Source organism: Heliangelus exortis, chromosome 1 (genome assembly GCF_036169615.1).
Source record: "Heliangelus exortis chromosome 1, bHelExo1.hap1, whole genome shotgun sequence".
Taxonomy (NCBI): domain Eukaryota; kingdom Metazoa; phylum Chordata; class Aves; order Apodiformes; family Trochilidae; genus Heliangelus; species Heliangelus exortis.
In genome coordinates, this window is record NC_092422.1 from 57,460,636 (window position 1) to 57,488,176 (window position 27,541).

The 27,541-nt window shown below is 46.9% G+C and overlaps 2 protein-coding genes and 2 long non-coding RNA genes across 33 annotated transcripts in view; 2 read left to right on the forward strand and 2 right to left on the reverse strand.

The window, feature by feature from the left end:
- Positions 1 to 7,625, reverse strand: part of CARS2 (cysteinyl-tRNA synthetase 2, mitochondrial) — a 38,912-nt gene extending 31,287 nt beyond the window's left edge. For 2 of the 27 annotated variants that reach the window (XM_071743259.1, XM_071743241.1), the window contains exons 1-5: positions 7,516 to 7,608; positions 7,300 to 7,452; positions 7,136 to 7,186; positions 2,670 to 2,787; positions 105 to 176 (exon numbers count right to left, since the gene is read on the reverse strand). In XM_071743259.1, the coding sequence (XP_071599360.1) occupies positions 105 to 176; positions 2,670 to 2,787; positions 7,136 to 7,186; positions 7,300 to 7,452; positions 7,516 to 7,595 (474 nt within the window). In that variant the 5' untranslated portion in view covers positions 7,596 to 7,608. Of the gene's footprint in view, positions 1 to 104; positions 177 to 2,669; positions 2,788 to 7,135; positions 7,187 to 7,299; positions 7,453 to 7,515 lie in introns of those variants that run through there. The other 25 variants (XM_071743328.1, XM_071743275.1, XM_071743301.1 and 22 more) reach the window with 25 other exon arrangements.
- Positions 7,626 to 7,737: 112 nt separating this feature from the next.
- LOC139796017 (uncharacterized) lies at positions 7,738 to 10,752 on the forward strand. Its single transcript, XR_011725792.1, has 2 exons — positions 7,738 to 7,876; positions 8,586 to 10,752. It is a non-coding gene; the product is annotated as an uncharacterized lncRNA (long non-coding RNA).
- A 1,049-nt stretch (positions 10,753 to 11,801) lies between these two features.
- On the reverse strand, positions 11,802 to 15,034 carry LOC139796019 (uncharacterized). The gene is made up of 2 exons (XR_011725799.1): positions 14,670 to 15,034; positions 11,802 to 13,740 (listed from the first exon to the last, which is right to left on the reverse strand). It is a non-coding gene; the product is annotated as an uncharacterized lncRNA (long non-coding RNA).
- An 81-nt stretch (positions 15,035 to 15,115) lies between these two features.
- ING1 (inhibitor of growth family member 1) lies at positions 15,116 to 23,040 on the forward strand. Of its 4 annotated transcripts, XM_071743498.1 has the most exons (4): positions 15,116 to 15,213; positions 15,345 to 15,692; positions 15,957 to 16,670; positions 21,411 to 23,040. In XM_071743498.1, exons 3-4 carry the CDS (start codon positions 16,529 to 16,531, stop codon positions 22,112 to 22,114), a joined length of 846 nt encoding a protein of 281 aa, XP_071599599.1. In that variant the 5' UTR covers positions 15,116 to 15,213; positions 15,345 to 15,692; positions 15,957 to 16,528; the 3' UTR covers positions 22,115 to 23,040. The 4 variants fall into 4 exon arrangements, with proteins under 4 accessions (XP_071599599.1, XP_071599625.1, XP_071599609.1 ...); XM_071743524.1 differs by lacking the exons at positions 15,116 to 15,213; positions 15,345 to 15,692; positions 15,957 to 16,670 and adding an exon at positions 17,028 to 17,050; XM_071743508.1 differs by lacking the exons at positions 15,116 to 15,213; positions 15,345 to 15,692; positions 15,957 to 16,670 and adding an exon at positions 18,335 to 18,781.
- The last annotated feature ends 4,501 nt before the right edge of the window (positions 23,041 to 27,541 follow it).

The window sequence follows — 27,541 nt, forward strand, 5'->3', positions numbered from 1 at the left end:
CAGATCAAACTGTCAAAATCAGATTCCTTAACAAAATAATTGCTCTAAAATATTCTTAAATTGCTTTAAAATACTCTTAAATTTAGAAGCTCAAGTATCTGTACCTTCAAGGCAGCCATATCTTGTTTAAAGTCTTCTTCATAAATACGAGCGAGAGCTACCGGCGAGATATTCATCTGAAAAAGAGAGAAGCAGATTAGTAAATCATAAATCAAAGTAGTAATATAGAATATTGCAATCTTTTATCAGACAGCTAATAGTCTGGAAGACTTACAGAGCCCCTAAGGTAAAGAGCCAGGCTTATTAATCTCACATTCATGAGGAGATATAAGTTATAAATAACATTAAAGGACTATTTCATTTATGGTTCTGAGTTGCCAAAATACTAATACATATCTTTTAAGAGAATGCAACCAAAGATTAAAATAAAAAACTCCTTCCCTTCCTCGTTATTTTCCTCTTAAAAGGGTCTTCCATTTCCAGTAACAAGATTTACTACAGTACACAGGATGTGAAATTCATTCAACTATTGGCAGGGGACACCAGTACCACCTACATGTCAGAAAGACAGATCAGAGACTCGCAGGATGAGACAGGATATTAATTTTCAGTGATTAAGAAAAATAAGCTATTTCAGCTGATCATAGTTACAGTACAATCAGGGGAAATGAGCTGAAAGTCAGCCCCACACCTTGCCAAGTGCAGCGCTTCTCAGCCACCTTCTCCACATCTCTCATTCATGGGATGATGGACAAGAACAGGGATTCTTGCAGAAGTAACGAGAAAGCACAGCCCAAAAAGGAAGGAGACAACTTGTACATGACAAGCTGCTTGTTCTAAAATATTCAGAAGAGGGCTTGAAAGATGCACGATGGCAAAAGCTGCTCTAGCAAGCAAAGGCAGGATACAAGTGTTTCAAATGCAGGCTTCCCTGAGGAGAACCTGCCAGGGGGGAGACAACATACTGCCAGCCTCTCCAGCTTGCAGGTAATAAAATAAATCCTGTTTCATCTCTTCCAGTGCATTAGTGGAGATTCCTTAAGGGGCCTGATTTTCAGAGCACAGTTAGGTATCATTATTTTGACAAGTTCCGGGACATGGAAGGAGTTCTGGTGATGACAGACCAGATGCTCATCCAGCAATTAAATAAGGAAGATCTTCAGCACTGAGAACCAAAGGCATGCTTCTGCCTACAGACCAGAGAGTGCTCTTCCTGGCCCCAGAAATGGGACTCATCTCCCTAGACAAATCATCTCTTTGATCAGCAGAGGGACAAAGATGTCCACAGGAGGAAGATGTGGAAATTTCTCCTGTCCAGACAGATGTTCAAAACACAGAGACTCATCTCTGTCTCAAAGGACCACTGTGGGGATGCAGCATGCTCATCATGGACTGGATGCCCAACTTTCAAGCTTTCTCTATATGAATCTCATGAAAGGATAGAGAACAAGCTTAGTTAATCCTGCCCCTGTATTGCTTCAGGTACAGAGGTCCTAACAAGATCAGGCTACAGAGGAGGCAGCCTCAGCCATTCAAACAAAATACACAGAAGAGAGCAAGCTTCTCAAAAAGTCACCAAAAAAGGCTACAAAAAGATTACTTCGCAGAAAGAAAGAATGCAGTAAATGAACACACATTCTTCTAAAACATCATGTCACATCCCCTCTTCTCAAACACAAAATCTCCATAATGCTCTGATAATATGGAAAAAATTTAAAATGCACACAAAAATACTAAATGCCTGGGGGTTTGGATGGCTGGATTTTTAAATTTTTGTAAAGATGGCCTACTGCCTTAGAAAACTGCATATAAATGAACTAAGGGAACACATATTTCTACAGGAGTGGAGTGATAATAGTAATTTGAATGCGGTGTCCTATATTTAACTGAAATAGTAACTGTTTATTTAAAGATTAAATGAAAGTGACAGCTGTCTCTGGCTTCAAGAAACTAGCTTAAAGCTTGCATCTGCATGTCCAGAAGACATGAGTTACAAATTCTAAAACCAAAAAAAATTCAAAATACAGAATATATTCTTAGTGTTTCAGGATCCCAAATTGAGTCTGATTAAAACACAACCGAGAACCACTCATAGCCCCAGTCTGACAAAGGGCTACCCCCTGTGCTCAGTGTCAACTCTCATGTAGGTGACAAGGCTGACAAAGCTCTCTAAGCTGACATTGCAGCTAGATGGTGCTCGGCACCTTTCAGGAACCACCCTCAGCCTCACGTGTGACAAAGCTGTATATACCACCTCTAACCACCGAGGGCACCCAAGGCTTCTCCCCAACAGAGCCAGAAGCTTCCTAAGTTTGGGGATAAGATACTGAGGATTCATCCCAGCTTTCTGCTCCCTGCTGGCCTTCCAGACAAGGGCAAGGGGACCCCAGCCAAGGGAGATGCAGTGAGCCCCTCCTCACCTCCCCCCCTCAGACACCTCTGCACCCATTTACCTCTACACGGCCTTCAACACCCAGCTCTCCAGACTCCCAACCCCATTACAGCCATGCTAAGGGACTAGAAATATCTACATTTATCATGTACTAATTCAAACAAACAAAACTCACAAAAAAAAAAAACCAAAAAACCCAAACACGGCTTGATTTTCCTATGTAAGTAGCCATCCAAAATAGCAAGAATTTGGGTCGGAGGTTGCAGCAAACACCTACCTCATTGGCTCTTTTTATTATCTTGTCATCTATGTCTGTGATCCCCATCACCATGATAACTTCAATTCCAAAAAAACTAGTCATTATCCTCCGAATTATATCAAACTTAACATAGGAGCTGGAAGAGAAAAGAAAAAAAAATAAAACCTTTTAAAGATATAGTAGTAAGAATAAACTTAAACGAAAACAAGAAACAGCACTAACAGCCACAGGGACAATCTAAATACCCCAAAACCTGCACTGAAAAGATCTTAAGTGTACAAAGTGCTTTTCCAAAGCCAGTTACTGCCTGCAGAAAAGTCAAGCAAATTTCTCTTGAACTGGCCTACCCTCTTCTGGCATTAATGACACATTACATCAAATTTTCTGAGAGTTTGCTTTTGTTGCACCTTTTTATTCAAGCACCAAACTCTGTCAGAAGCTGCATGTGAACCAGGAGACTCTCTCCAAGCAAGCAGCACAGACACATAGATCAGATATTCATGAGAAACATCCCTCAGGCCTCATATATTTTAACATGTTTTCAAATGCCAGGGGGCAAAAAGAATAAGGTGGAAATAAAGTTCAAATTAACTTTGCTTGGGGCTGAGTAACAACTATAGCTACCAAGAAACCATTCCATTTATATATCAACACAGACTTTTTCTGATAGCAAAGATGGGAGGCTCTGGGGGCTACTTTGTTCTACATACACTTGTGAATAAATTCTCAAAATTATTCAGGCTCTACAGCACAAAACAGAGTGTTTAACACTGATAAACTGATGTACCTACAAGCTATACAAGGCTGTGATAGTCTCTTCTGCTGCTCCACTCCGTTCTCAAAACACACTTGGAGTAAAGCCCAGGCTTTTTTTTAAGGGAAATTCTAGATGGTGACCAGAGGCTCTCTGTCTGTTCAGCCTGCACTGGCTTTGGAGGAAACAGAGTCCAAAAGGAGACTTGCAGATCTACAGTTTCCCATTTGACCCTCAGCACCACACAAACTGCAGCTCCACAGCTGTCTGAGCAAATAAGTTCAAACAAATACTGGAAATGGATTTTTACTTCTCTGTAGTGGCAGGGGCCTGGTGGCATTAGGGTTCAGATTTAAAGATGTGTAGTATCTTGATGAAGAAAAAATACTTCCTGTTGGTCATGGTCTGTATTACACCCGTGATGGAAAATGATTTTTGAAAGGTGGCACATGCTGCCAGGGGGATAGTTTTTTAATGAATACCAGCTCACTGAGAGTTCATCTGATGGGGGGACATGATTCCATAAGAATATTTAATAGATCTTTGGAACCCATTCCAAGAAACAATGCCGGCGTCAAATGCTTGATATTAGATTTAACAGCCCTGAAGTCTTGGTTCCCAGAGCAGACACAGATTTTGCACTGTTTCCTCTCCTATGATCTCCTAATTGAATTAGTGGAATAAACACTGCAAGAGCCCAAGCAGATCTGACCCTTCAGAAGGCAGGGGGTCCTTAACACTTCAGGACTGAAAATTAAAAAAGAACCCCCTCCCACTCAGGGGGTTGGCAGAGCAGGCACAAGGGTCTGAATTAAATCTCCTCTTGTGCTTGGGTTTACTCTTATTTCAGAGTATTCAGCCAAGAACCTGGATGCCAGTCATGCTGCAGCTCACATCAGCATAACCAAGGCCAGTTTTGGAACTGAGGGAAAAGATGGCATTATCTGCCAGTCTGATTTTTTCCTCATATAGCATAAGCTTTGGATATTATATCAAGGTACACAGAGCACCCATTCTGAAGTCTGGAAACACAAAACACCAGAGAAAGATGGATTACTTGGAAAAGTAACATAGCCTTATGGAAAGGACGGAGGAAGGGAAAAAAATTTTCAAATTCTTCTGAAGGATCTCAAGCTCATTTCCATCACACGTTTCTGTATTATCACCTGCTGCATTTGTTGTGCCTGCCAATAATCAAATGTAGAAAGAAGGGGAAAAAAAAGGAATTCTAATGATAATATGTTGCAAGAGTGCTGCAATACAATGGCATTTTACAAAAGTGGTACTGTAGCAACAGCCATCACTCCATTTGACTTCATACTTTTTCCCCATGATTTTCCTGGCCTCTAGACCCCCCCATCTGCAGCATGCCTTTCAGGTGTGCCTGTGGAAGCTTTACAGTCAGACCTAGTTACTGGGAAAACAAAACAAAACAATTAAAAAAAAACCCTAAAAAAACCTAAAAAAAAAAAAAAAAAGAAAAAAAAGGCAAATCAAGAGTGCTCCACCATCCTGAACAAATCAGATGAGCAACAAGACACTGGGAAGGCACAGGGAACTCCTCACACACTGGATGGTTTAACTGATCAGAAGACAGACAGGAAGGTCTTCAGCACAGACACTGAGCCACAGAACAGTGCTACAAGGAACAACATGTGAAGGCACTAAAGAGGCAGCAGAAAGAGTGCTATCTGCATGATCCACAGCTCCAGAGGCAATATTCGGCCCTAACTATTCTTTCTTAAATCTGCAAGTGAAAAGGTCAGACCCAGGTGGCACAGACATATCACCATATCAGAAAAGCTTCAAATTGTTAGCTTAGACATAGGATAAAAAGAGATGCTAAGAGACCAGGCAGAGTGAACAGGGCTTTCATACTCCCTCTTTTAATTGAAAAACCCTGAAGGCAGGAGAACAAGGAGAACCACCAACAAAAAAAGACATTCAAAAGCAACAGAGAGATGAAAGACCAAAAAGCAAAATTTCTCTGCCTACATCCTAGTCTAGATCCACTATAACCCTTGGTATCTGCTCTAGCAAAGAGAAAAACAGACAGAGTACAAGATAGTACAAGACACTCTACTACACATCCCCAGGTTGCTGCAAGGAGTTGTCCATACCTCTCCTTCCTCAGTACAATGTTTGATTAGTGAAACATTAAGTTATAAAAGCATCATATATACATCCAGAAAGGAAAAACACTGAAGGGAGCTAGAAAGACACTGCGGATGCTGTTCCCCCACTTCCATTCTGCTCTTTGTAGTATTAGATACTGTCTTTTGCTCAGCAGTCTCAAGAAGCATCCATACAAACTCTAAAAGAGAAAATCAGTAAACTTAAATATACATATATATGGTTTTACAGTACTGATCAGTTATCTCCTAGGGGAGGGAGACCTTCTGCAATTCCATCCCCTGTTACACCCCATCCAGAGAACCCAGACTCACTGACGGAATTAAAAAAAGGTGTTAGCATCTTTGTATGCAGTTGGTCTCCAGCTATCATTTTAAACTGTAATTCTTTCAAGGAAAACTGTAACATAGCCTGTATTACAATATATTTAAATACACAAATTGCTATGACTTTTTTTGTAAACATTAAAAGTTTGCCTGAAGGTACCAAGTACAAAGAAAATAATTCAAGATATCTCTTACTTGATCTTTGTATCACCAGTAGAAAGCTAAGCTTGTCTTCTGGTAAAACTGGACTAAAACAATGAGGAAAAAACCATCACTACATACTCATAATGGCACAGCAGCATTTAAAAGGTGTTTGCCAAAAGTATTTTTACATCATTGGCATTTGAAATCTTTGAAACACCCCTCTAAAGAAAGAAGTGGAAGTTGTGCAGTACTACAACAGCTCAACACTGAGCAAAATGTAACACAGATTTCTGAAAAAAGTTGAGACCAGAGCAGAAGCTGCGGAATACCATACATTAAAAGGGAATTACTCAAATATACAGCATCCAATCTTGACACAGATGGCAATTACCTATTAAACCCGTGTTCTTTCAAGGAGCCCAATGCATGTTGCTATTTCAAGTATCAGGAGACAGAAGCTCAAGAGCAACTGAGCTGCTGCAGCACCCCTCAGCTTCACAGGCACCCTGCAGGCACCCTGCATGTGTTCCCATCAGGTGTGTTGTTCTAAAACAACTGGCCACAAGCTTCTCTGGTGTATTTAAAGCATTTGGGTTATTTTTCAAGTTACTTACAATGGAGCTGGTTTGTTACTGCAATTATCCTAACAACCTACGAAGAAAACACAACGCTGTTCTGTTGGTTGTTCTTTCTAAACATAGAAAATAGACACAGAAAATAATCATAAACATAGAAAGCCAGTGTTAGTATGAGAAGAGCTACATCGTCCTCCAGATATTTAAAAATAGATGCTTTTCTGTGTTAACCTTAAAAGCATCCTCATGCCGATACGACTTGAAACAACTCGCCCTGCCCAGCAAAAAACAGGCACACGTTCTTAACACTTCCCACCCCACTACTGGGTCTCTGTCTGGGGGACCTGCTCTTCCTGGGGCCGGAACAGTAAAAATTACCGTGCCCTTTGCGCGGACCATCAGGCCATGTACCGGGGCCTCCCGATGTGCCGGCACACAGATGCTCCCAGCCGGGGGAGTTTGTCTGTCCCCGGGGTTGCCTCGCACTCCCACCGCCGCCGTGCCCACGCAGAATGGGACCCCCTCCCCGTCCCCATCCGGGACGCGCCTCACCTGGCGTGCCCGAGGTGCGCCTGGTCGTACACCGTCGGTCCGCAGCTGTACCTGCGGAGAAGGGAGGCAAACCGCACCCGTCACCCCCAGCCCGGCCGGCATGGGAGGCCCCGGCACCCCCCTCTGCCAGCCCCGCGCCCGCCCGCCGCCCCGTGAGGCGCTACCAGGTCGCCACTCCTTCCGTGGCCAGGAGGAGCGGCTCCTTGCTCCGACTCCGGCTGTTGTAAGCCACGATCCCGCTGTCCCGCCCTGCCGGCGGTACCCACTCCCGCCGCCATCCCGCCGTGCTGCTGCTGCTGCTGCTGCTGCTGCTGCTGCTGCTGCTGCTGCTGCTGCTGCTGCTGCTGCTGCTGCTGCTGCTGCTGCTGCTGCTGCTGCACCGGCACCGGCACCGCCGCTCCGCCGCCTTCCGCGATCCGGGGCCGAGCCGCCGGGCGGCCGACACCGCTCCGCGCAGCATGGCCACAGCCCCCGGCCGCGGGCGGGGAACCGGAGGCTCCGCCTCTCCGCTGGGAGGGGGCGAGGGGAGAGCACAACCCGCTACGCCTGTCGCTGCGACAGCCGCGCCGGCTGTGCCGGGAAACAGCAGGCGAGCGGGGGTAGCTACAGCCGGAGCGGCAGGAAGAGGCGGGGCCTGCGGGTAGGGAGCGGGGTCGGACCGGGCCGAGGGGTCACCTCTTTCGGTCGCTGCTCCCCGTGGCGGCCTAGCCCGGTCCGGGCGTTCTTCGGAGCGGCCCCGCGGTGAGTCTGGGGAGCCCGGGGGTGCGGGGCTCGGGGCTCGGGCCGGGCGCTGCCTCCGCTTGAATTCGGCCGAAATAACGCGTACGCAGCCTTGTGCTTCGGTGTAACCGCGGGCAGCGCGCCGTTTCTTCTAAAGGAGGTTGTTAGTAAGGGTGTTTTGTAGGAAATACGTGATAATTGTAGGAAATACGTGATAATTTAACGCAGTGGTCTCCGCTATGTCAAGTTAATTCTGTCAAATGGGGGCTGAGTCTGTTTTAGGGGCTCTTTCAGGTCAGGGAACGGCAGGCAGCCTGTTGGCTCCTGAAAGAGAAATGTGGTGTGACTGCCAAACCAGACTTAGCGAACCGAGTCTCAAAAAAACCCCCCTTCTGCCCTTACAGGTTGGATGGGGCTTTAAGCGACCTGGTCTAGTGAGAGGTGTCCCTGTCCGTGGCAGGGGCGTTGGAACTAGATGATCTTGAGGGTCCCTTCCAACCCAAACCATTCTATGATTCTGTGATGCTCTGTACTCCCACATGCCTGTGTTAAGGTCCTACCCGACCTAGATATTTTAGAAAATTAAGTGCTCCTTGGTACTCGGTGAGGCTTTAGCCAGATGATTGTCAAGGTCTGTCTACTTCCTTTCCAGGGTTAGGACAGGCAAAGGGTGTGTGTTATCTGATGACACTTCTCTCATCTTAACACGGATTCTTTTTCTTTCTTTCAGAGGATACAAAGGAAACTGAGCTTAACTGGCCGAAGTGCCTTGATCCACTTTGGAAATTCTCAGCTACTTATCTGGAAGCAATAAAAGTACAACAGAGTATACATAAGGGTGCCAAAAGTCTTTTTTAACTAGCATCTTTATTTCCAAAGGTAACTATGACCAGGCACCAAGGAAACAAGCGAGAGCTCTACAAGCAGATACAACATTTTCCCAGCGCCTAGGCTTCCAACCAAATGACATCTTCATCTGAATGCTTTGGGTTTCCTCCCCACCTCACCGGTGTTTTTTTGCCCTCCCATGGTAGATTGCTCTTACCATTAATTTCCCTGGCCTTTGTGAACCCATATCAACTCCAGCTTTTGGCAAGGAGTACCACAAATCTGCTGCCATTTTTAGGAAGCGTCCTCTTGGCACGTGTTGAAGCTGAGGCCTCTTAGCTCCGAGTTGCAGCCATCCCATGAGAAGAGAGAGTGAGCCATCACTTCCAGCATGGGCTGTCTGCCTTGCTCCCAACTGTCCTTCTCTGTAGGAGGAGGGTGTTGTGGGCAGAGGCTTTCTGGGTCTCCCGGATCACCGGGTTACTCACCTGCTAAAGCAGCTGTCTTGTTGGCTTCTGGGAGGAAGGTAATGCTGAGCAATTGTGGTCTCTTTTGACTGGATGCTGCAGGGAACAGGTCTGCCTCTGCCTCACAGAAGTGCTTGTATTGTTTCCTCTTACTCTCTGCTAGGGACAGGTTTGATATATTTTTCTCATATGTAATATGGTAATTTAAAATCATTGCTTTTACGTAAGAGTAGAGGTGTGTCTGCAACTTGATTCATTTTAGAGAGCATCAAATATGAAGCCCTACCAGTGAAAAAGGTTTCCTTTTGTCCCTAATATGCACTTTCCACAAGTTTTTTTATTTCACAATCCTAACTTTTTGATCAAATGAGAAACCTGTTTTATGGGCTTGCTAATTTGAGACTAGCTAGGATGAAACTGAAGATACCAGCTAATAATCTTTGTAAATGTTTGCTTTTATGCTTCTCAGGAAGCTTCACAAGCCAATTATTTCAGTTTCCATAGCGAGCTGGTTTTGATGTCTTTGCCCTTCAACACACATCCTGTTAAGAGTTGTCATTAACTCTGTTGCCTTCTTTGTTCTGCACCGTGCCAAGCACTTTGACGGAGTCCAAATCAATACTAAGTAACATTGAATGGTTTTTTTAGCTTTAATTCTGGGTTTAGTTATCATGGATGAAACTGCCAACAGATCAGAAGAATGCAGGAGTTTTTCCTTTCCCCAGTGGTTTCAGAAGGCTTAGTGTCTGTGCTATCCAGATTGGCTGTTAGCTTTTAGTTCAGAAACCTCTTACGTCCTGCTATAAAACATTACTTTCTAAGTGTAGGAAAGGCCACATTTATCAAATGTCTGATATAAACAGTTAACATCATTTGTATTTTCGATTTGTTTTAATGCAGCAGAATAAATCCAGTGGAACGACAGAAAGTATTCTGCATGCACTGAGGTACCACAAGAATACAGTTTAAAATGAAAAGCATTAGTAATCCTAATAGATTAGAAACATAAATTATGCGTCTTAAAAATACTGACATTCTCAGAAACAATCAGTCTGTGGTTGTAAGCACACCTCTACATTATGCCACCTATACCTACCTCCTTTCCTGACACCATTATTCCTGAGCTGGGACATGTGGAATGAGACAATACCTGCCTACCAAAGAGGCAGAATAGCAGCAAAGTATTTTGTGTCCCCACCAGAAGGTTCATCTCTGCTTCCACCTAGAGAAGAAGATGCCTTCAGGGGCTGCCAGCAGCTGTAGCCAGGGTACACCCAATCAATACCACCTTGGGCCTGTTACTTCTGTATTTTCTGCTGAGCAGCTAGTAGTAGGTGTAGTCTTCAGAGTGGTAAGTCTCTTGACCAAAATCCCACTGTGGTGTGTCTATCTGAGCTTCAGGTAAAAATGTTGTTTCTGGGATGAGCAGAGAGGATCTTTGGGGGGTTCAGGCTTACAATGCTCCTCATGTATTTTTCCAGTTTCTAGCCTCAGGTATTCAGACTGTGACTACAAACAAGATTTGCCCCCAGGAGGTAAGATCAGTAGGAAAATCAAAGAGCATGTTTTGTATCATAAGTAAATAAATAAGCTAAAAGTTCACTTTTTCTTTCTGTTTTATAATTAGGAGATACATGCTTTGTAAGGCTTTAAAGTTTTCCCCCCCATCGATTAAAATGCTGCCTTTTTTCTTCCAAAAAATTAAACCACACTGTCTTTGACAGAGGAGAAACATGGTATTTGTTGTGTTACCTAGAGCACATTTCCAGTATCTGTGGCCCTTCTTGTCAGACTCTAGTTCAGCAACCTAGCAAGGAAGCTGACCCTGAGAAAATAAGGGGGGGGGGGGAAGGTTGTAAAGACAAACTACAAACAAAAAGCAAAGATGAGCTAAATCCACTGCAGTGGGATGAACTTCTCTTGAAGCTCTGTAGTAGTCTGTAATAACAGACACATTTTGACTTGCCTTTCTTAGTCTTCTTGAGCCTATACTAGGATGCAGAAAAAGGACCAACTCAGCTACATTTGTTCTCCACATTTTAGAATCCATTAATCCCACATATTTGCTGACATGAACAGGTATTTCTGGCCCAAATATCTATAAATGGTGTACACTTTCCAATGAAGAGGTAATGCATATTGCATGAAAGTGTGAACTATGACTTGTCTGCTTGTCTTCATACTTGCAAACCTCAGCTCTGTTCCTCTTACATGTTAACCTTTTGCAGTTTTCTTTCAAAACCTTCAAGCATACACAAAATTATTAGACTTGTAAAATTCTATTATCATCATCCAGTAAATATGAACATAGCCTGATAAAGAATAGACAAGGAAAAAAAAACCTAACTCATATGTAACTAAAAGAGAGGGGTTAAGCTTTTAAATGGTGAAAACCAGCAATTATTAGAAGGAATAACTTATCTGATATGTCTGTACCTATGAAGTATAATGACTAATGATCAGAAGACACTGTATTTTCTAATAAACAGAGACACAGCTGAAGAAATTAAATAGTATTTCATACAGCAACATTCAACTAAGGCAAGTAAGAACAAGAGAAAGAAGGCAGCCAGAATTCCTTACACCAACTACCCTCATAGATTCAGTACCTGAATTTGGGGAACACATTGGTGGTCTGGGATCTTATCTTCCTTATATTAAGAATTCTGAACTTCACGATGGTGAAATGGAATAATCATAGTGACCAGGACAACCTTACTTACTAGAATACTTAGATGAAGGATATATGTAATATATATATGTGTAACATACATGTTACACAGTTGTTGCCTGAGTTGTTGATCTGGGTATTTGTTCCCCTGATTTCCACGGCTCTAAGTTTATATCTTTGGTAAGGTAACAGCCTCAATAAATTAAAAAAAAAACCAAAAAAAAAAAAAAAAAAAAAAACCAAAACCCAAAAAACCACAAAAACCAGAGATCTTGGGTTCTAAACAGAAAAGATTTCTTGTAATCAGAGCAAAGGGGCTTGGCAGCAGGAGGAGGAGAGCTGGATACTTTATTCTCCTATCAAGTATAGAAAACAGGAAGAAAATCAAACCCCCCAACTTTCTTCCTTCTCTGACACATGACAATCATCCCTGTAGTTTTACTTGTGAGTGCCCCACCAGAGTAAGAAATAGGCCCCTAGTTCAAAAGAACAGAAACTTCATTCAGAATCTCCTGTTTCCCACCTACTGCAGTTCAAATGCAAAAGGCTAAAGTAAAAAACAAGTAGATCAGGAGGAGGGAAAGAAGCAGAGATGAGCAATGGGTGTCAGTGCCACATATTCCAAAACTTTACAAGAGATTTTAGAGATGTACACATATGCCTGATTTTGCTGCTCCTCCATCCCATTTCCTAAAAGATGGCCAACATTCTGCTGAGTGTAAAAGGGGTGTGTGTCTGTGTGTACAGAAAATAGGTACTTCTGGGTTCAGGTAGATTTGATTACAACAAAGCACTGAGAATCATCTCCGGGAACTTCCAAGTGTGTACCAAATGCATTCTCAGGTGAGCTCAGTCACATTCTTTCTGTATGACCTGTGAAAAGTCCAATTATATTTTTTAATATATATTTATTATTTTTACATATTTATATTTTTCCCCCGTTGCTTTTCTGGCAACATATGAGGCTAACAGAGGAAGATGGCACTTGTAAGAGGAGGATGATACCAAGCTGTCTTCTGTGCATATCAATACTATTGAGCATATTAGTGAAGACTAGCAGGCCACAGCTGAAAGTTGTATTTTCCTATTTATTTTTTGTCCCGAAGAAGGGACAGAAATGCTTGTTTAGTAAACAAACTTTTATGGTACCTTTATGATTTCTCATTTGTTTGTGTAATTACTACTGTGTGTCTAGTACAGTGGTGAACTTTTTTGCAAGAATGAGGTTTTTTGGGACTCATTTGAATTCTTTTCAGCTGTCTTGTCTCGACTGAGTCATAATTATTGGCTTGGGTTCTCACACTACCCAGGGGACTGTTAACTACCTCTAATTGCTCAGAGTGGCTCAGCTTCTTCAAGGCAGGGGTGAAACAGTCTCTAACTACCAAGGTGGTGCCAACAGTTTAGAATTAGGTGTTCCCAGGCTAGATGTGCCACTAGAAAACTCCCTCTTGAGTTTTCTACTCGCCACCATAAACCAGAGCACACAGGTCCAGAAACACCAGCTTGGAGTGCTGCCTAGATGCCGTAGTACTCATCATCATTTGCATACTTAAGATCTCAGGTTTTTGAGGTTCACATCAGCAAGTACAGCAACTCATGGCAACAGAAAATGAGGGGAAGAGAAGGATGGAGAGCTTACAGGTATCTTCAGAAAACGAGCCACTGCCTGAAATATGCCTGAAGGAGTGGAGTAGTCAGTTCAAAATGGGCATAGTCTACGCTATGGAATATCAGCTCTGTTCCTCGTAAGTATTTCCATGCTTGGCTCCCCTTGCAGGGATCAGTAAACAGCTGCTTGTGCTCCCCTGAAAACCTCATTCAGGGCGTTCAGACACCAAGTTGATGACAGCAGCAGAAATCCTTCAGTGGGGTTAAGATGCTGAGGTCCTTAGTCAGGCCGTCGCTCCCTCTGCTCCCTGCAACATGAAGCACAAGAGCGCTGCTTCAATAACAACGACTGCACCGGCAAGTCTGAGCGTTTAGAAATGATGACTCAGTCTCCCCGAAATTAGGGGATTGCCGGTGGCGCTTAAAAAAACAAAAACAAAGCAAAAAAACCCCAAAAAACCAAAACAAAAAAAAAAACCCACACCAAACCAAACAAAAAACCCAACACCAACAAAAAAACACAATACCAAAAAAACAAAAACAAAACAAGAAAAACAACACACACACAAAACAAACAAACAAAAAACCAGAAAGCGCTGGCTGTTTCGCTTCGCTGGACCCGAGGAAAACCTGCAGGTTTTCCAGGCCCGTCTTCGGCCACCCCTCGCTACTCGACACTGCCGGTCCTGCGTGCCTGAGGGCTCCAGGGACTTCCCGAGAGGAAATGTCAAGCACACGCCGACAGATCGCCCCGATGAGATAAGAACCCCGGCGCTCCACCCCGCCGAGCCGGAGCCCGCCCTGCGCGGCCCCGGGGCGGGGCGAGGCCGCCACCGCCTCCCCTCAGCCCCCGTCCCTCCTCCTGAGGCGGGGGGGGCTGGGGGCCCGGAGCTCCGCCAACCGCGGGGGGAGCGGGGGTGGGAAGCGGGTCGGGTGAAGAAAGCTCTGCCTGCCCTGCCAGCAAGCGTGGCCCCCGCCATGGAAAGGAGGGAGGAAAGGATGGACTTGGCAGTGCCGGGGGGCTCGGAGCAGCCCGGGGAGAAGAGGGAAGGTGTGATGTCCGGCCGGCCCGTGGTAGGGCGGCTGCTGGGGTATGAACGACCAAAGCAACAATTTCAAAGTCGTGCAGCCCCCAGCGATCCCCAGCCACGGGAGAGAGAGGTGACCGACAGCGGGCTCCTCCTCACGACTCCCGGACCACCCCGGCGGGGACAGCTGAAGCGGCATGGGGCTTCACCGAGGGTCCCTTCCTCCTCTTCTTCACCGGAGGCGCTCAGAGCTCTCTCCGCCGTGAGCCCGGGCAAAGCCAGAGCAGCCCCCCCGCCTGAGTACTCCATAAGGCACCGCCCCGTAGCGCTTCCCCGCCTATTCTCTGCTCCTTCCCTGGCGGCAGCCGCGCTACACAGAGCCGCAGGGGGGAAGGGGCGCAGCGCCAAGCCCGCCAGGGCGCATGCGCCGCCTCCCGCGGGCCCCTGGGAAATGTAGTCAACTCTCGTCCCTACCGGACGGCGCCATTTTCTCCTCCAGCTGCGGAGAGTGCGCATGCGCCCACCCGCCCCCTACCTCCCTCCCTCCGTCCGCCCGTTACCGCCCCTTTTGCCGCGGTCGGTATCCCTGGTAGCGTTGTCACAGCGGGTCCCGCCCCCCCTCCCTCCCGCCCGGTGAGGATTGGTCGAGAGGCTGCGGGGCGGGACACGAGGGAAACGGTGATTGGCTGGGGCGGGTGTCACTCTCCGCGGGGGATGATGGATGCGGCTGCCTGCCGAGGAGGGAGGCGGGAGGTAGCGTTTCTCCTCAGCGTCCGGCGCCGCGCCGGGTACAGCCCTGCCCCCAAAGCGGGGTGGCGGTGCCACCGCCGTGGCGTCGCACGGTTCTCATTGCCTTTCCCTCTCTCCCTCCCTCTCTTCTTTAGGAAAAGCTCTCGGAGCTGCTCCTTGCGCAAGGGTGAGCGCGGCTTCCGCCAGCAGCTGGCAGAAAGCGAGACTCCTCTAAAAGTCCGTGCCCTGCCGCAAAAGCATCCAACTTCCCCCGCTCGGCAGCCCGCCGGCCCCACGCCGCACACTCTGCCCTCAAAACCTCCCTGCGGGCCGTTCTCCTCACAACTTCACCAGAGCCTCCGCCTTCCACACAACACCCCACACACACACACTCCCCCCTCCGTCTCCGGCCGCGGGGGCTTCCTTCCCCACGCCTACGCCAGCAGCGAGCCGCCCACCCGCTCGCTTACGACCGCATCCCTGCCGCCTTCCCCTCCCCAAACGTGAGTAAGGGGAGGAGGGACGATGAATATGCAGAGGAGCGATCGCCCCGCCGCGGTTCCGGGAGGGGGAGGGGGAAAGAGAGTGTGTGTGTGTGCGCGGTGAGTGTGCCTGTGCCTGTGTGTGTGTGCCTGTGTGTGTGTGTGTGTGTGTGTGTGTGTGTGTGTATACAGGGCTGGGAGGGGTGCGCATGCGCCCTGCGTGGCGGGGCTGAATGTTTCCCAAGTGTTTGAAACTGGTATTTGGGTTTTCCACGTTGGATCAAGTGCGGCGTATAGGAGCGAGGAAGGCTGCGTTCATATCACCGGGGAGCAGCGGCGGCGGCGGTGAGGAGAGAGCGGGGAAAGGGGGGAGCGGAGGAGAAGCGGAGCAGAGCGGCGCTGGCGCATGCAGAGGGGCTGCTGCTGCTTCTGACAGACACTTTGCGGAGCACATTTTGTTTCCAGATTGTTTCGGAGGAGCTGGTTTAAACCCCCCCCTCTTTTCTCCTCCTCCTCCTTCCTCCCCCCCCTCCCCTCCCCTTCACACACACACACAAATCCCTCTGATTGTTCCTACCACCTCCTTCGTGAATTACCCACAACGACAGCCATTCAATCAGCTGCTGCTGGCTGTAGGGGACTAGCGGAGGGTGTGTGTGTGTCTCTCTCTCCCTCTGTTTCACACAAGAGGACTCAGATGTAGCTTCTCTCGTTTTTTGGGGGGAGCTACAGAGAGAGGTGGGCAGGGAGTGAGCCGTTCATCGGGGTTACCGTCTTTGGAGGGAGCAGCACTTGCTCTCACACAGGCAGGGAGAGAGAGGTGTGGGGAAGGATATTTTTTTTTTTTTCTTTGCCGGATGAAAATGTTGAGTCCTGCAAACGGAGACCAGCTTCACCTAGTGAACTATGTGGAGGATTATCTGGACTCCATCGAGTCTATGCCCTTCGATCTGCAGAGAAATGTCTCCTTGATGAGGGAAATTGACGCCAAATATCAAGGTAAGTGCTTTCTATATATGTGTGTGTGCGGCTGTGTGTGTGGTATGGGGCTCAAGGGGGGAGGGTGTCTTTCTTTTCTTCAGAGCTGAGCCTCGGCTCCGTTTGCCCCTCTGCACCCCACAGAGATGGTAGTTTTATTTTTGGGAGGTGAGAGGAGGGAGAAAGCCAGGAGGAGATATCCGAGGAGAGAGAGGGGCTGATCTGCAGCGTTAGCTCTTGTCATGGGGCGGAACAAAAGGTCTCCAGCTTCTCTTATTAAGCAAGGACTCTGCTTTTCTGTGTAAATTGCTGGCCAAGAAGGCGGGGGCAGGGAAGTGGGGTGTGCGGTGCACAAAGCGGGGCCGTCCCCGGCCGTGGGGCTGAGGTGGAAAGGTTTGGGGGTACGGAAGAAAGTGCTGGGTGGGCAGAGAGGGAAAGATTACAGCACAACATTTAGGAATGTACAGTATTCATTATGGCTGTAGTAGGGGAGAGAGGCAGCTAGTGAGGGAGGGAAGGAGGGAGGAGAGGGGGGTTCGGTGAGAGTGGGGGGCAGGGTGTGCTTTCTTCGCTCCCTTCTCGGTGGGTTTCGTTTCACCCCGTAAAACAGTCTCGCTCCGTGGGGCGGGGGGGAGACGGGACTGGCGTGTGGTGTGTGCGGGGGGGTGTGTGTGATACGGTCGGCTTTACGGATGTGCTGAAGGCTGGAATGCCCCCTTCCTCCCACCTCCCCATGCTGCCGGCGCTCCGGGGCATGCTGTCCCCATGCCCCCCGGGCGGAGGGAAGGGGACGGCAAGGGGAGGCCAGTTTGTGAGGGGCTCGGGGCAGCTTTGTCACTTGCTTGCTTGTGTCCGCTCGGCAAAGGGGGGGGAGGGAGGGGAGGGCTTTATTCGGCGCCGTCGGCAGCGGTGACAGCGGGGGGGGCCGAAGGAGGGAGGTCGAGGGTGTGGAGGACCCCCTTTTCCTTCGGTGTGCGCACTGCCCCGCTCCCCCCTGCATGTGGCCTTAGAAGAGCGGTAGGCAGCGAGCCCTGGTCGCTCCCTCAGCCGCTATGCCAGGCAGTCTGACAGGGAGCCCGGCCCGCTCCCTGGGGTAAGGGGCCGGGGGAAACTTCCCCGGGAGGCGTTGGCGGGGGGGGAGGGGGCAAGGAGAGGAGAGCGGAGGGCAGGGCGGGCAGCTCACTCCCGGCGCGCCGAGCACACCGCAGCATTAACAGCGGGCGCCTCCGCGCTGTGCCGGGGCTTCGGCGTCGCTGAGGCTTTTATCAACGCCCCTCGTTAGCATAGCGCGGCTCGCCCCGCCCCCGGCGCTGCTGATAGGCGGGAACCCTCCCACGGGGCCGCCCGCGCCCCGCCCCCTCTCGCCGATTGGCCCTGGGGTGGGGCTGTTCCGCCTGGCGCCCCGCCCCTCCCCGTGACGTGTGGAGAGGCAACTTTTGAGTGGGGTTGATTTGAATATCTCTGCCTGCCTGGGCCCGCGGGCTCTGATTGGCTGAGGCGGCAGCAGCGGGCAGGACAACCTTGGGCGTTGGGAGCGTGACTGACGTGTGCTGGGGGCGGGGGCGCCGCTCTTCCCGCCTCCCCTTGCTCCGCAGCGGCCCGGTGGTTACGGCGGGGGCGGGCGCCATCTCTCTCCGCCCGCTGCCATTGCCCGCCTGCTTTTTTTTTTTTTTTTTTTTTTTCCTTAGTTTTTAAATTTTTTTTTTTTTTTTACTCTTCTGGTTCTTTCTGGTTCCGATTGGGAACACCGGGCCAGCCGGGGCGGGCTCTCACCCTCGGCGGGTCTGATAAACGCGAGTGTGGGCGGGCTGCTGCCCCCTCTCCGCCCTCTGCCTGCCGCCGCCACCTCCCTCGCTTCCTCTGGCTCCCCTGTCACGCCGCGAACTGGGGGGGTGTGAAGAAGCCTCCGATTTCCTGCCGGAGAACAATAGCCGCGCCGTCACTTCCGGGGCGTTACCGCCGCGCTGGTTGCTAGGAGAAGGCGGCCCCCTTGTCCCGGCGGGACGAGGCCGCTGCCCGGTTGGGCGTGCGGGGTTTGCCTTCTGTTAGGGCCCGCCGAGCCGTGATGGCGGCGCCTGGCACTCTCCCTTCCCCGGGCCGCGGAACACGCGGGTTGCAGGGCTCGGCGAGGGGTGAGGCGAGCACAGCTCCGCGGGCGGGGGCTGAGGGGGCGGTGCCGGAGTCAGCGGGAGGTGCTGCAGAGGGGTGGGGCGGCGGCCGGTCCCGCCCCAGGCTTGGGAGGCTGTTTGTCCGCGTCTCGCACGCCGGTTCGCCGCCCGCTGGCCTCTGCGGGTAGAGTCCAGTCGGCCGGGAGGCGGAGGAACCCAGAGGTGCCGGCGTGGCTTCTGCTATTGCTGCCCGCGGAGGTGTCTCCCGCCTCCGCTGTCCCCGCGGGAGCCTGAGCTGCCCGGTGGTGCTGGCGGTGTGGGAGGGGGCTTCAGGGTGCGTGGGCACGCAGCCATCACGGCGGTGTCTCAGCCCCTGTGTGAGGGCTACGGAACTGTCCAGAGAATAAAGCTCTGGCAATATACAGAACTTTTTTTTTTTTTTTTTTTTTTTTTTTGTCATGTGGATGTGGTTTGTGATGTTGGGGGTGTGCATTGGGGGTGAACAATTGCATAACACGCGGATCGCCTGAAAATCTGCTTCCCGGTCTCTCTGTTACCAGCACGGCAGGGGAAAGCAGTTCTCCGGAATTCCCACAAAGAGCCTCCTTAGGGCTGGAAATTGTGAGGAGCGGTGGTGCAATCCTCCTCCGAGCTGTAGTAGTCAGCTGTCAGGCTGTTTCTTCTAGCTGGGCACTGCCTGAAGAAACGCGGTTCCCGCACTGACGCTAAGCAGCCCTTTCTGTTTGCCTGCGTTTGTGAAATAGCACATCATCCCGCACCGTGTCTTACACGCTGAAGGTGTCGGTGCCCGGGGATGCACTCGGCAGGGCTTTGCAGAATTCCAGATGATTGCAGCCAAACGTTTCTTCTGCGTAACACAGCAGTTTCAGGAGGCGGTGTGGTGATGCAGCGTTCATGTGTATGTGTGCAGTACTAGAACTGACTGACTTAAGTCGTTAAGTCACTAGTTGTTTTGTAGTATCGAGAGAGTATTCTTAATGAAGGATGCCTGCATACCAGTTTTCAGATGGGTTGAACTAAAGAATCAGTCAAGTGCTACAACCTAGAGCATAAAACTGCATTCCAGCCACTGAAAATAACACTATACTTTTAGTCTTTCTGAATGCCTAATCTTCTGTACATTTGAGGGGTTTTAGGTGATAGGTTTTTTTGGGGGGGGGTGTTTTGAGGTTTTTTTTGGCTGTTTTTTTTAATGTTTGTGGGGTTTTTAGATAGAAAAAAGACATTTGCTGAGGATAGTTAATAGCATCAAAATACTAATTTTGGTCATACAGGTTGTGCTGATGTGAGAAACAGGCTGCAGCTCTAAAAACTAAAGTAAAACGTGTAAACTTTCTGTGTCTTCATAAGAAATTCGGAATGCATGTATTTAAAAAGTCTCCCCAGGCAAGAGAGAACCTAAATCACAAGATAACTGTTAGCTGCTTATGTAAATTGCCACTATTGCATTTTCTTCCTAAATTCAGGAAAAAAAAAAAAAAAGGTTCATATTTATGACATCCAGGAACAGTGATGGTAGTATCATTTGCATGTATATGAGATCCTGGTATCTCCTTAGGACAGAATGTTCTGCCCTATGAGAAAGGGAAAATCAGAGAAGAAAGGAGATGCAGAAAAAGCATTTTGCATATTTTTGAGGACTTAATGCCAAGTGTCCCATGTGTTTGAGTTGATTTGAGTATCGTAGGGAAAGTTTGAAAACAGGTATTGAGAACAGTTTTTGGAACTGTAAACACACATGAACAGTGTTTTTTCTCACATACTGGTGAAACAACCCTTGGGGTGCAGTTCAAGAGGTAACATATTTTCAGTGCTTTAAATTGAAGGCTCCAGCTGTTCCAGTTGTTGCATATCATCTTTAATGTGATCTTCCAACTTCATCATCTCCTTTGCAATAAATTTTTAATGAAGATTGCATTTCTGTGTTTTTAAAAAGTAAGTGAGAGGTTTTTCACAGAACTGTAGGTTGGAATAATCTAGACATCCTAGATATTGTAATCCTAATTCTTTAGTTTTAGGGGTTTAAATGCCCTCACATTTTCAGCAAAAATAACTCTGTGGTATCAGATGGAATTTGCCGTAGCTTAGGGCCCAGCCCTGTGTGTTTGGAGTTCTTCTGCATCATCTGTCAAGTATGACAGTGATTATTTAGTAACTTGGCATCTGATTTCTTCACTGGTTTGTGCTTTCTTTCTCTCCCACTCTCTTTCTCTCACTCTCAGTCATTCACAAAAAATATTAATGTTGTTATAGAGAAAATGTCCATGAAACCAATCTATTAATTTGCCCTCTAATTGTACAGTTAAGTTTGGAACTTCTTTTTAAGTACCGATGCATTTTAAACTAACTTCTCACAGCAAGAAGTTATATTTAGTCCTTTTTTTTTTTTTTTTTTTTTTTTTTTTTTCCCCTAAATCAGCATTTGCATTCTATTCCTGTGGAACTGACTGTTAAAAAAGTAATCTGCTGGAGTCACGAGCCCCTTGTCAGGTACCAGCTTGGCGGAATCTGCCTTTGATCAGCTCTGTGCATTACAAAAAGGTGTTGCTGTGCAGAAGGAAAACCACAGGCAGGCTTTGTTTCACCGTTCTCCTTGTTGAAAATGTTTATATTTTTTATTTCTTTCTCGCAGAGATTCTGAAGGACCTGGATGACTACTATGAGAAGTTTAAACGAGAGACAGATGCAGTGCAGAAGAGGAGAATGTTGCACTGCATACAGAGAGCGCTGATTCGGAGTCAGGAACTGGGGGACGAGAAGATCCAAATCGTCAGTCAGATGGTGGAGCTCGTTGAGAACAGAACCAGGCAAGTGGACAGCCACGTGGAACTGTTTGAAACTTGTCAAGAGACTAATGATACCACTGGCAACAGTGGAAAAGCCAGCCAGGATAAGTCAAAGAATGAGACAATCACGCAGGCTGAGAAGCCCAACAATAAGAGATCGAGGCGGCAAAGAAATAACGAGAACCGAGAAAACGCTTCTAATAATCATGATCACGATGATATCACCTCAGGAACTCCAAAGGAGAAGAAAGCAAAAACATCCAAGAAGAAGAAAAGATCCAAGGCTAAAGCAGAAAGGGAAGCTTCTCCCCCAGACCTTCCCATTGACCCCAACGAGCCAACATACTGCTTATGCAACCAAGTCTCCTATGGAGAAATGATAGGATGCGATAACGACGAGTGCCCCATTGAGTGGTTTCACTTTTCCTGCGTGGGACTCAATCATAAACCAAAGGGCAAATGGTACTGCCCCAAATGTAGAGGAGAAAACGAGAAAACTATGGACAAGGCATTGGAGAAGTCTAAAAAAGAAAGGGCCTACAACAGGTAGTTTGTAGACTTTTCATAGCGAAGAAAAAAAACCACCAAACCAGTGTATTTATTGTCAGTGTCACCTTTGTTGAGGTGAAAGGATTGTAAAATGTATATTTTTAAAGGAAGTTTAAAACTGAACCATTCCTGTTATAGGGACGGCAATAAGCAATTTTGTTTTTCATTTGGTAAACTGTAACAACTCTGTGGTCTGTGGACCAGTGTATTCCAAAAGTAAAGTTATGAGAGTTTAAACAGAATATTCGGGTGGGTCTTAAAAGATAAATTAATACTTTTTTTTTTTTTTTCTTTCTGGTGCTGGTAGCACTATTCCCATTAAAATTTTGATGCTAAATATCTCTGAAATGTAATTTCGTTTTCTTTATTGAAGAATGTTATTTACCTTTGGAGCAAAATTGTTAAATAGTTTAGCCATCTGATTGTATCTGAATAAAGCTGCAATACATTACAAATGTAATTTTTTTCAGCGATAAGCAGTGCAAGAGCAAACAAAAGAAGGGTAAAATTTGGTTCCTGCTACAAAGTGTCAGTATAACAGTCCGATAGGAAATGTTTAAATAGGCTTAGAGGATTATTTTTTAAAAAGAAAAAGTTAATGGTTAAATTTTACACAACAAATATTTTATATGCTGGCCAAGTACCACAAGGGCCATTTTAAAATGATTGAATATGTTTTATATTTAACCAGGAAGTGGTTTAGTAACAAGACTTAACATAAACAAAGCTTTATACTGTCACAGATAGTAGTGTAGCAATCCTTAATTTCTTTAAGTTGTATAAATGTACATTTTAAAGTGGAGTTGCACTTACTGTATTATACTTGGAAATGCAGCCAAATGCCATTGTGTAACCAATGTGCATTTCCTGCTTTATGTATGAAAATTGTACAGCTGTGATATTAAGAAATAAATGAAACAACTTTGACAGTTTGCTTCTTTAGCAATCATGTTTAATGACCATATAGCTTATTAAAAAAAAAATTGCCTGTAACCAGCAGCTCCAGCAAGCTTCTGCTAGGATGCCTGAAACTCTTGTAGTGGTAACCAAATTACAGTTGTGACAGTGAATCTTCATAGAATTTATGGCCAGCAAGGTCACAGGGGAGGCAAAACAAGCATTTAACTTTCCATCCAACTCTACTCTTTCTGTGCTCGCTGTCACTTCCAGACCAGATCGTTTATCTAAAAATCAATAGTATAGAGCTGGTCTCGTTCAGTTGTTTTCATGCTTTTACACTACAGATATAAATTATTCTGTGTCTGTTACCAGCAGAAAGATTGTTAGCATATTATTGCAGCCATTCCAGGGCAGGCACTGGTATGCTTTGTGGTCATCTCATACAAAAATACATCAGCTGTGATCAGGGTGTGCAGAACCTGTCATTTAGTTTTAGTGGGGCTCGGTCGGATTGTTTCCCTCACCTGCCTTGCTGGAGGAGTCGATCCTCTTGTTGTCCTCCTGGGAGCCTTCACTCTGAGAAGGGATGGGATCAGCAGCAGGAATGACATGGAAGTGAAGGTTGTGAGCTCTGGTGGATCAGACCTGAGTCTTGTCAGAATATGGGAGGCTGGGGGGGGTTGGGTGTTTTTAGAGCACAGCATTCTCTTTATAATTGTGTTGTTTTGCTTTCTGGACAGAGAAACCCTATCACTGAGGTGATGCTGCTGTTCCCCGATGTATTCCAGCAGGTCTTCCTGTTGGAAGTAGGGGAGACAAAGCTTTGGATCCAGTCAAACACAAGACAGCTGAAGGGGTTTAAGTATTCTCTAAAGATGGACTGAGAAGCCACAGCATCACCTTGCATGGGTGTTCCCTGCCAGACAGACATGCTCACAGTGACAAGTGCAAGTTCTGGTTTACATAGGTACACCAAGTGTGTGTGTGTGTGTGTGTGTGTGCATTGGTGTTCACAATCACCACATCCCTGGAGCACTGTCATGTTACACCAAGCCACCTTTGCCCTGAGCAATTGGCCACTCAATATGTCTCCTGCCCTGGAGGTGGTGAGGGTTGGTGTGTCATTGCTCTTCTATCCTTACCCTTTTCCTCTACTTTCTAAAGCCTTCTAATTTCAACTCTCCCTACAAACCCATCTTCCTTCTCCTTCCCTCCACTTGCCGTTGTGGCAAATTCCAGTGTTTCTTGTCTTCTCTGCCTCAGCCATTCTGTTGTCCTCCCACCAGCCTACGCTTAGGAACACGAATACTTGGAAGGATTGTACTCGTGAAATCCCAGCAAAACTTTTGTAGGAGCTACTGGAGGCACACTTTCAAACCAAGCTGTTTTCATGGAATGTCTGTGTGGATTCTTTTTATTGTGAACAGCTAGAAGAAAACAACAAAGGTGCGAAGGAGCACAATAAGAAATTTCAGCTGAAGGTGGATCAGAAGAGCAATATTTATATTACCCTTAAATTAATGTATTTCCAGCTACTGAGGGCTTGCTGTGGCCTCCCATATTGCAGTCTATTGCAAAAGACAGATGCTGAGCTGCAAAGTGGCTTGGAGTGTTTTTCCAAGGCTCATGGTATCTTCCCAACTTGCTCTCTTGCAGGCTGCAGCGTTGTTCTGCTGCTTGACCCCAATGGCTGGCTGGACTGGCACAGTACCATTTGACAGGTCTAGTTTCACTCAGTGAGCACAATTAATTAATTTAGTTAAATTTGAAGGCCTCGGCTGTGGCACTAAGCCCCTTGTCGATGAAAGTGAAGGCATCTCACATTATACTGACACCCTGCCAAGTGCTGTGTACTCTGCAAACTTTGTTCTGGCTTTGGTGTCTTGTCTAAAATGCTGTCTCTGCAACATGACTTTACAAATCCTCCTTTCTTAGTTTAAGTGCATTCAGTGGTCATGAGAAGCTGCCATGCTTTGAGCTGATTTTCATTATTTCTGTGTGATAGATCAATTAATTTGCAAATTTCCTTACACTGCTTGGCAGGGTGACAGTGTTGCCATTCAGGGAGGTCAGCTGCAGGTTTGAGAACCATAGAATCACAGAATGGTTTGTGTTGGAAGGGACCATCAAGATCATCCAGTTCCAACTCCCCTGCCTTGGACAGGGGCACCTCCTGCTACACCAGGTTGCTCCAAGCCCCACCCAATCTGGCCTTGAACTCTTCCAGGGAGGGGGCAGCCACACCTTCCCTGGGCAGCCTCTGCCAGTGTCTCACCAGCCTCAGAGTCAAGAATTTCTTCCTAGAGTCTAACATATCTCTACAGTGTAAAGCCATTACCCCTTGTCCTATCTCTTGCCCTTGTAAAAAGTCACTCAGCTTTGTTGCAGGTCCCTTCAGGTACTGGAAGGCTGCTACAAGGTCTCAGAGCCTTCTGCATACTAACCAACCCCAGCTCTCTCAGCCTTTCTTCATGAGAGGTGCTCCAGCCCTCTGATCATCTTCATGGCCCTCCTTTGGACCTGTCTGGATTTCTTGGTGACCCTTTCCCTCTGAGGCTGCCAACAAGAGGCTTGAGTGAGAGGGAGGCTCTTTTAGGAACTGGGCTAAAGCTTCAGCCTTATTTCTCATGTCCTAGTGAGTGGCCATCAGGCCATCATAGTAACTAATACAATGTATGAAAATCAGCAGGTATTTGTTGGAGAGGAGGTCACAGCAGCAGGAAATGCAAACTTCTTAAACACTGACCACTGCTGGCCTGAGGTACCATCCCACTGGAGAATCCGTGTTGTGCTGCTGAACCCTACAGCTGATGATCAAATCCTTTTCACTGCTGAAAAATGCCATTTCAACACTCAACACAGGGGAGCAGGCAACAGATCTTATACCAAGGTCTTCCCTGTCCTCAGATGACAGACTTGTTGTGCAGTAGGGCAGTGAGGAGCTGGTGCTGAAGGTAGAGATCAGGAGGAGAAAGGCAACACTGAGGAAGCCCTTTGGGTGCTATGTCAGCTCTGATTCTGAAATGTTCCTGGTGGGATAGAGAAGGTGAACCAGCATGAGCCTGAAAGAGTAGAGCAAAGCATCAGTTTCAACTGTTCTATCACCTGAAAACATCCCAATTAAGCAGAACTAGTGTCTCCATTAAGCAGCAGCAACCGTGGCCGTGTGTGTCATTAGGTTTAAATAGGTTTCTTACTAATTAAGAAACAGTTGCTGGTTAACTGTGCCCTAATTTTGTGGAGCATGCAGAATAAATACAATTGAATTGGACTGCTCCAATCTCGTTTTTTGGCAGGGTATTTTTGGTTAATTTTAAAAATCACAATAAACACAAGAAAGACAAAATATTCTAAACCGTTTCACAGAATATAATAAAAAAAAAGTTCTCTGTCATAGGAATACTTCAAAACAAATTTGAATATCCTTGGAGTGTATTCTGTTGCTTTACTTAGATTTAATCTCATCCTCACCATCCACGTGTGCCGTGTACATAAGAAAAATCAACCTTGTGCTAGCCAAAGCTCTGAAGATCTAATAATGTCTCACTTCTGAGTATTAAGATCAGTGCGAGCAGTCAACATAATGCAAAAAAATAATCAAGCTAATAACTCTCCACTCAGCTTCTTACTTTGCCAGGTGTTACTGAAGTCCCACATGTAACAAGTAGGAGGAATGACACAGTAAGGATGGGCACCGTGTGTGGTATGTGCATAGAAATACATATACATAGATAAAATATGTATAAAATGAAATATGTCTAGAAAATATGTATAGACTGAAACCTGGTATTAAGGTTTTTTTTCCCTGAGTTTGGGATGCCTAGATTACTTTTCCACTAAGTGCTTGTTGTTGGTAGACAAAACCAGGCTAAGGTAGCTCTGTCCCCTCTCCCAGCAAGGGAGCTGTGTTGGTGGTCAGGACAGGAGTGTGAAGGGCTGGTGGCTGCCCCAGTTGCAGGCTTCTGGTTGTTGGAATGTGAAGCCTGATTACCAGGTGCAATTGATCCTTTGGTTTGCTTTATAAACAGCTTTGCCATCCTTCACCCTGGCCTGTGTCAGCTGGCTCCTCTGCAGGACCTCTCTGCTACTGCAGCTCCTCTGGAGGAGAACAAAAGGTGCTTGATATCAAACTTAAAAAAAAAAAAAAAACAAACAGTTGGGAAGTTTAAGTAAATATTGTGGCTTCTTGAGAAGACCTGGTGTCTTTCCTGTCCTCTCCAAAGCACCTTGGTAGTTCAGCTAACCATTTTTAAAGACATTGCATACTGTACTTCTGAAATGAGGTCCTGAATTCTCAGGTGCTGCAGTAACAAAGAGTGTGGAAGTAATCCTGGTCAATTGGGTGGACACTTTGTAGAAGCCAAAATTTCTTCCAGCTGTTGGGGTCAAAAATCTAATCATCCAAATTTTAGCTAACTAGTGAACCAGGGGGCAAAAAAAGGGTCTGAAGTGGCAGATTTCCTTGCAGTACATTACATTTTCTATGCAGTACAGTACAAGTTTCTATACAACTGTGCTGTATGGGCCG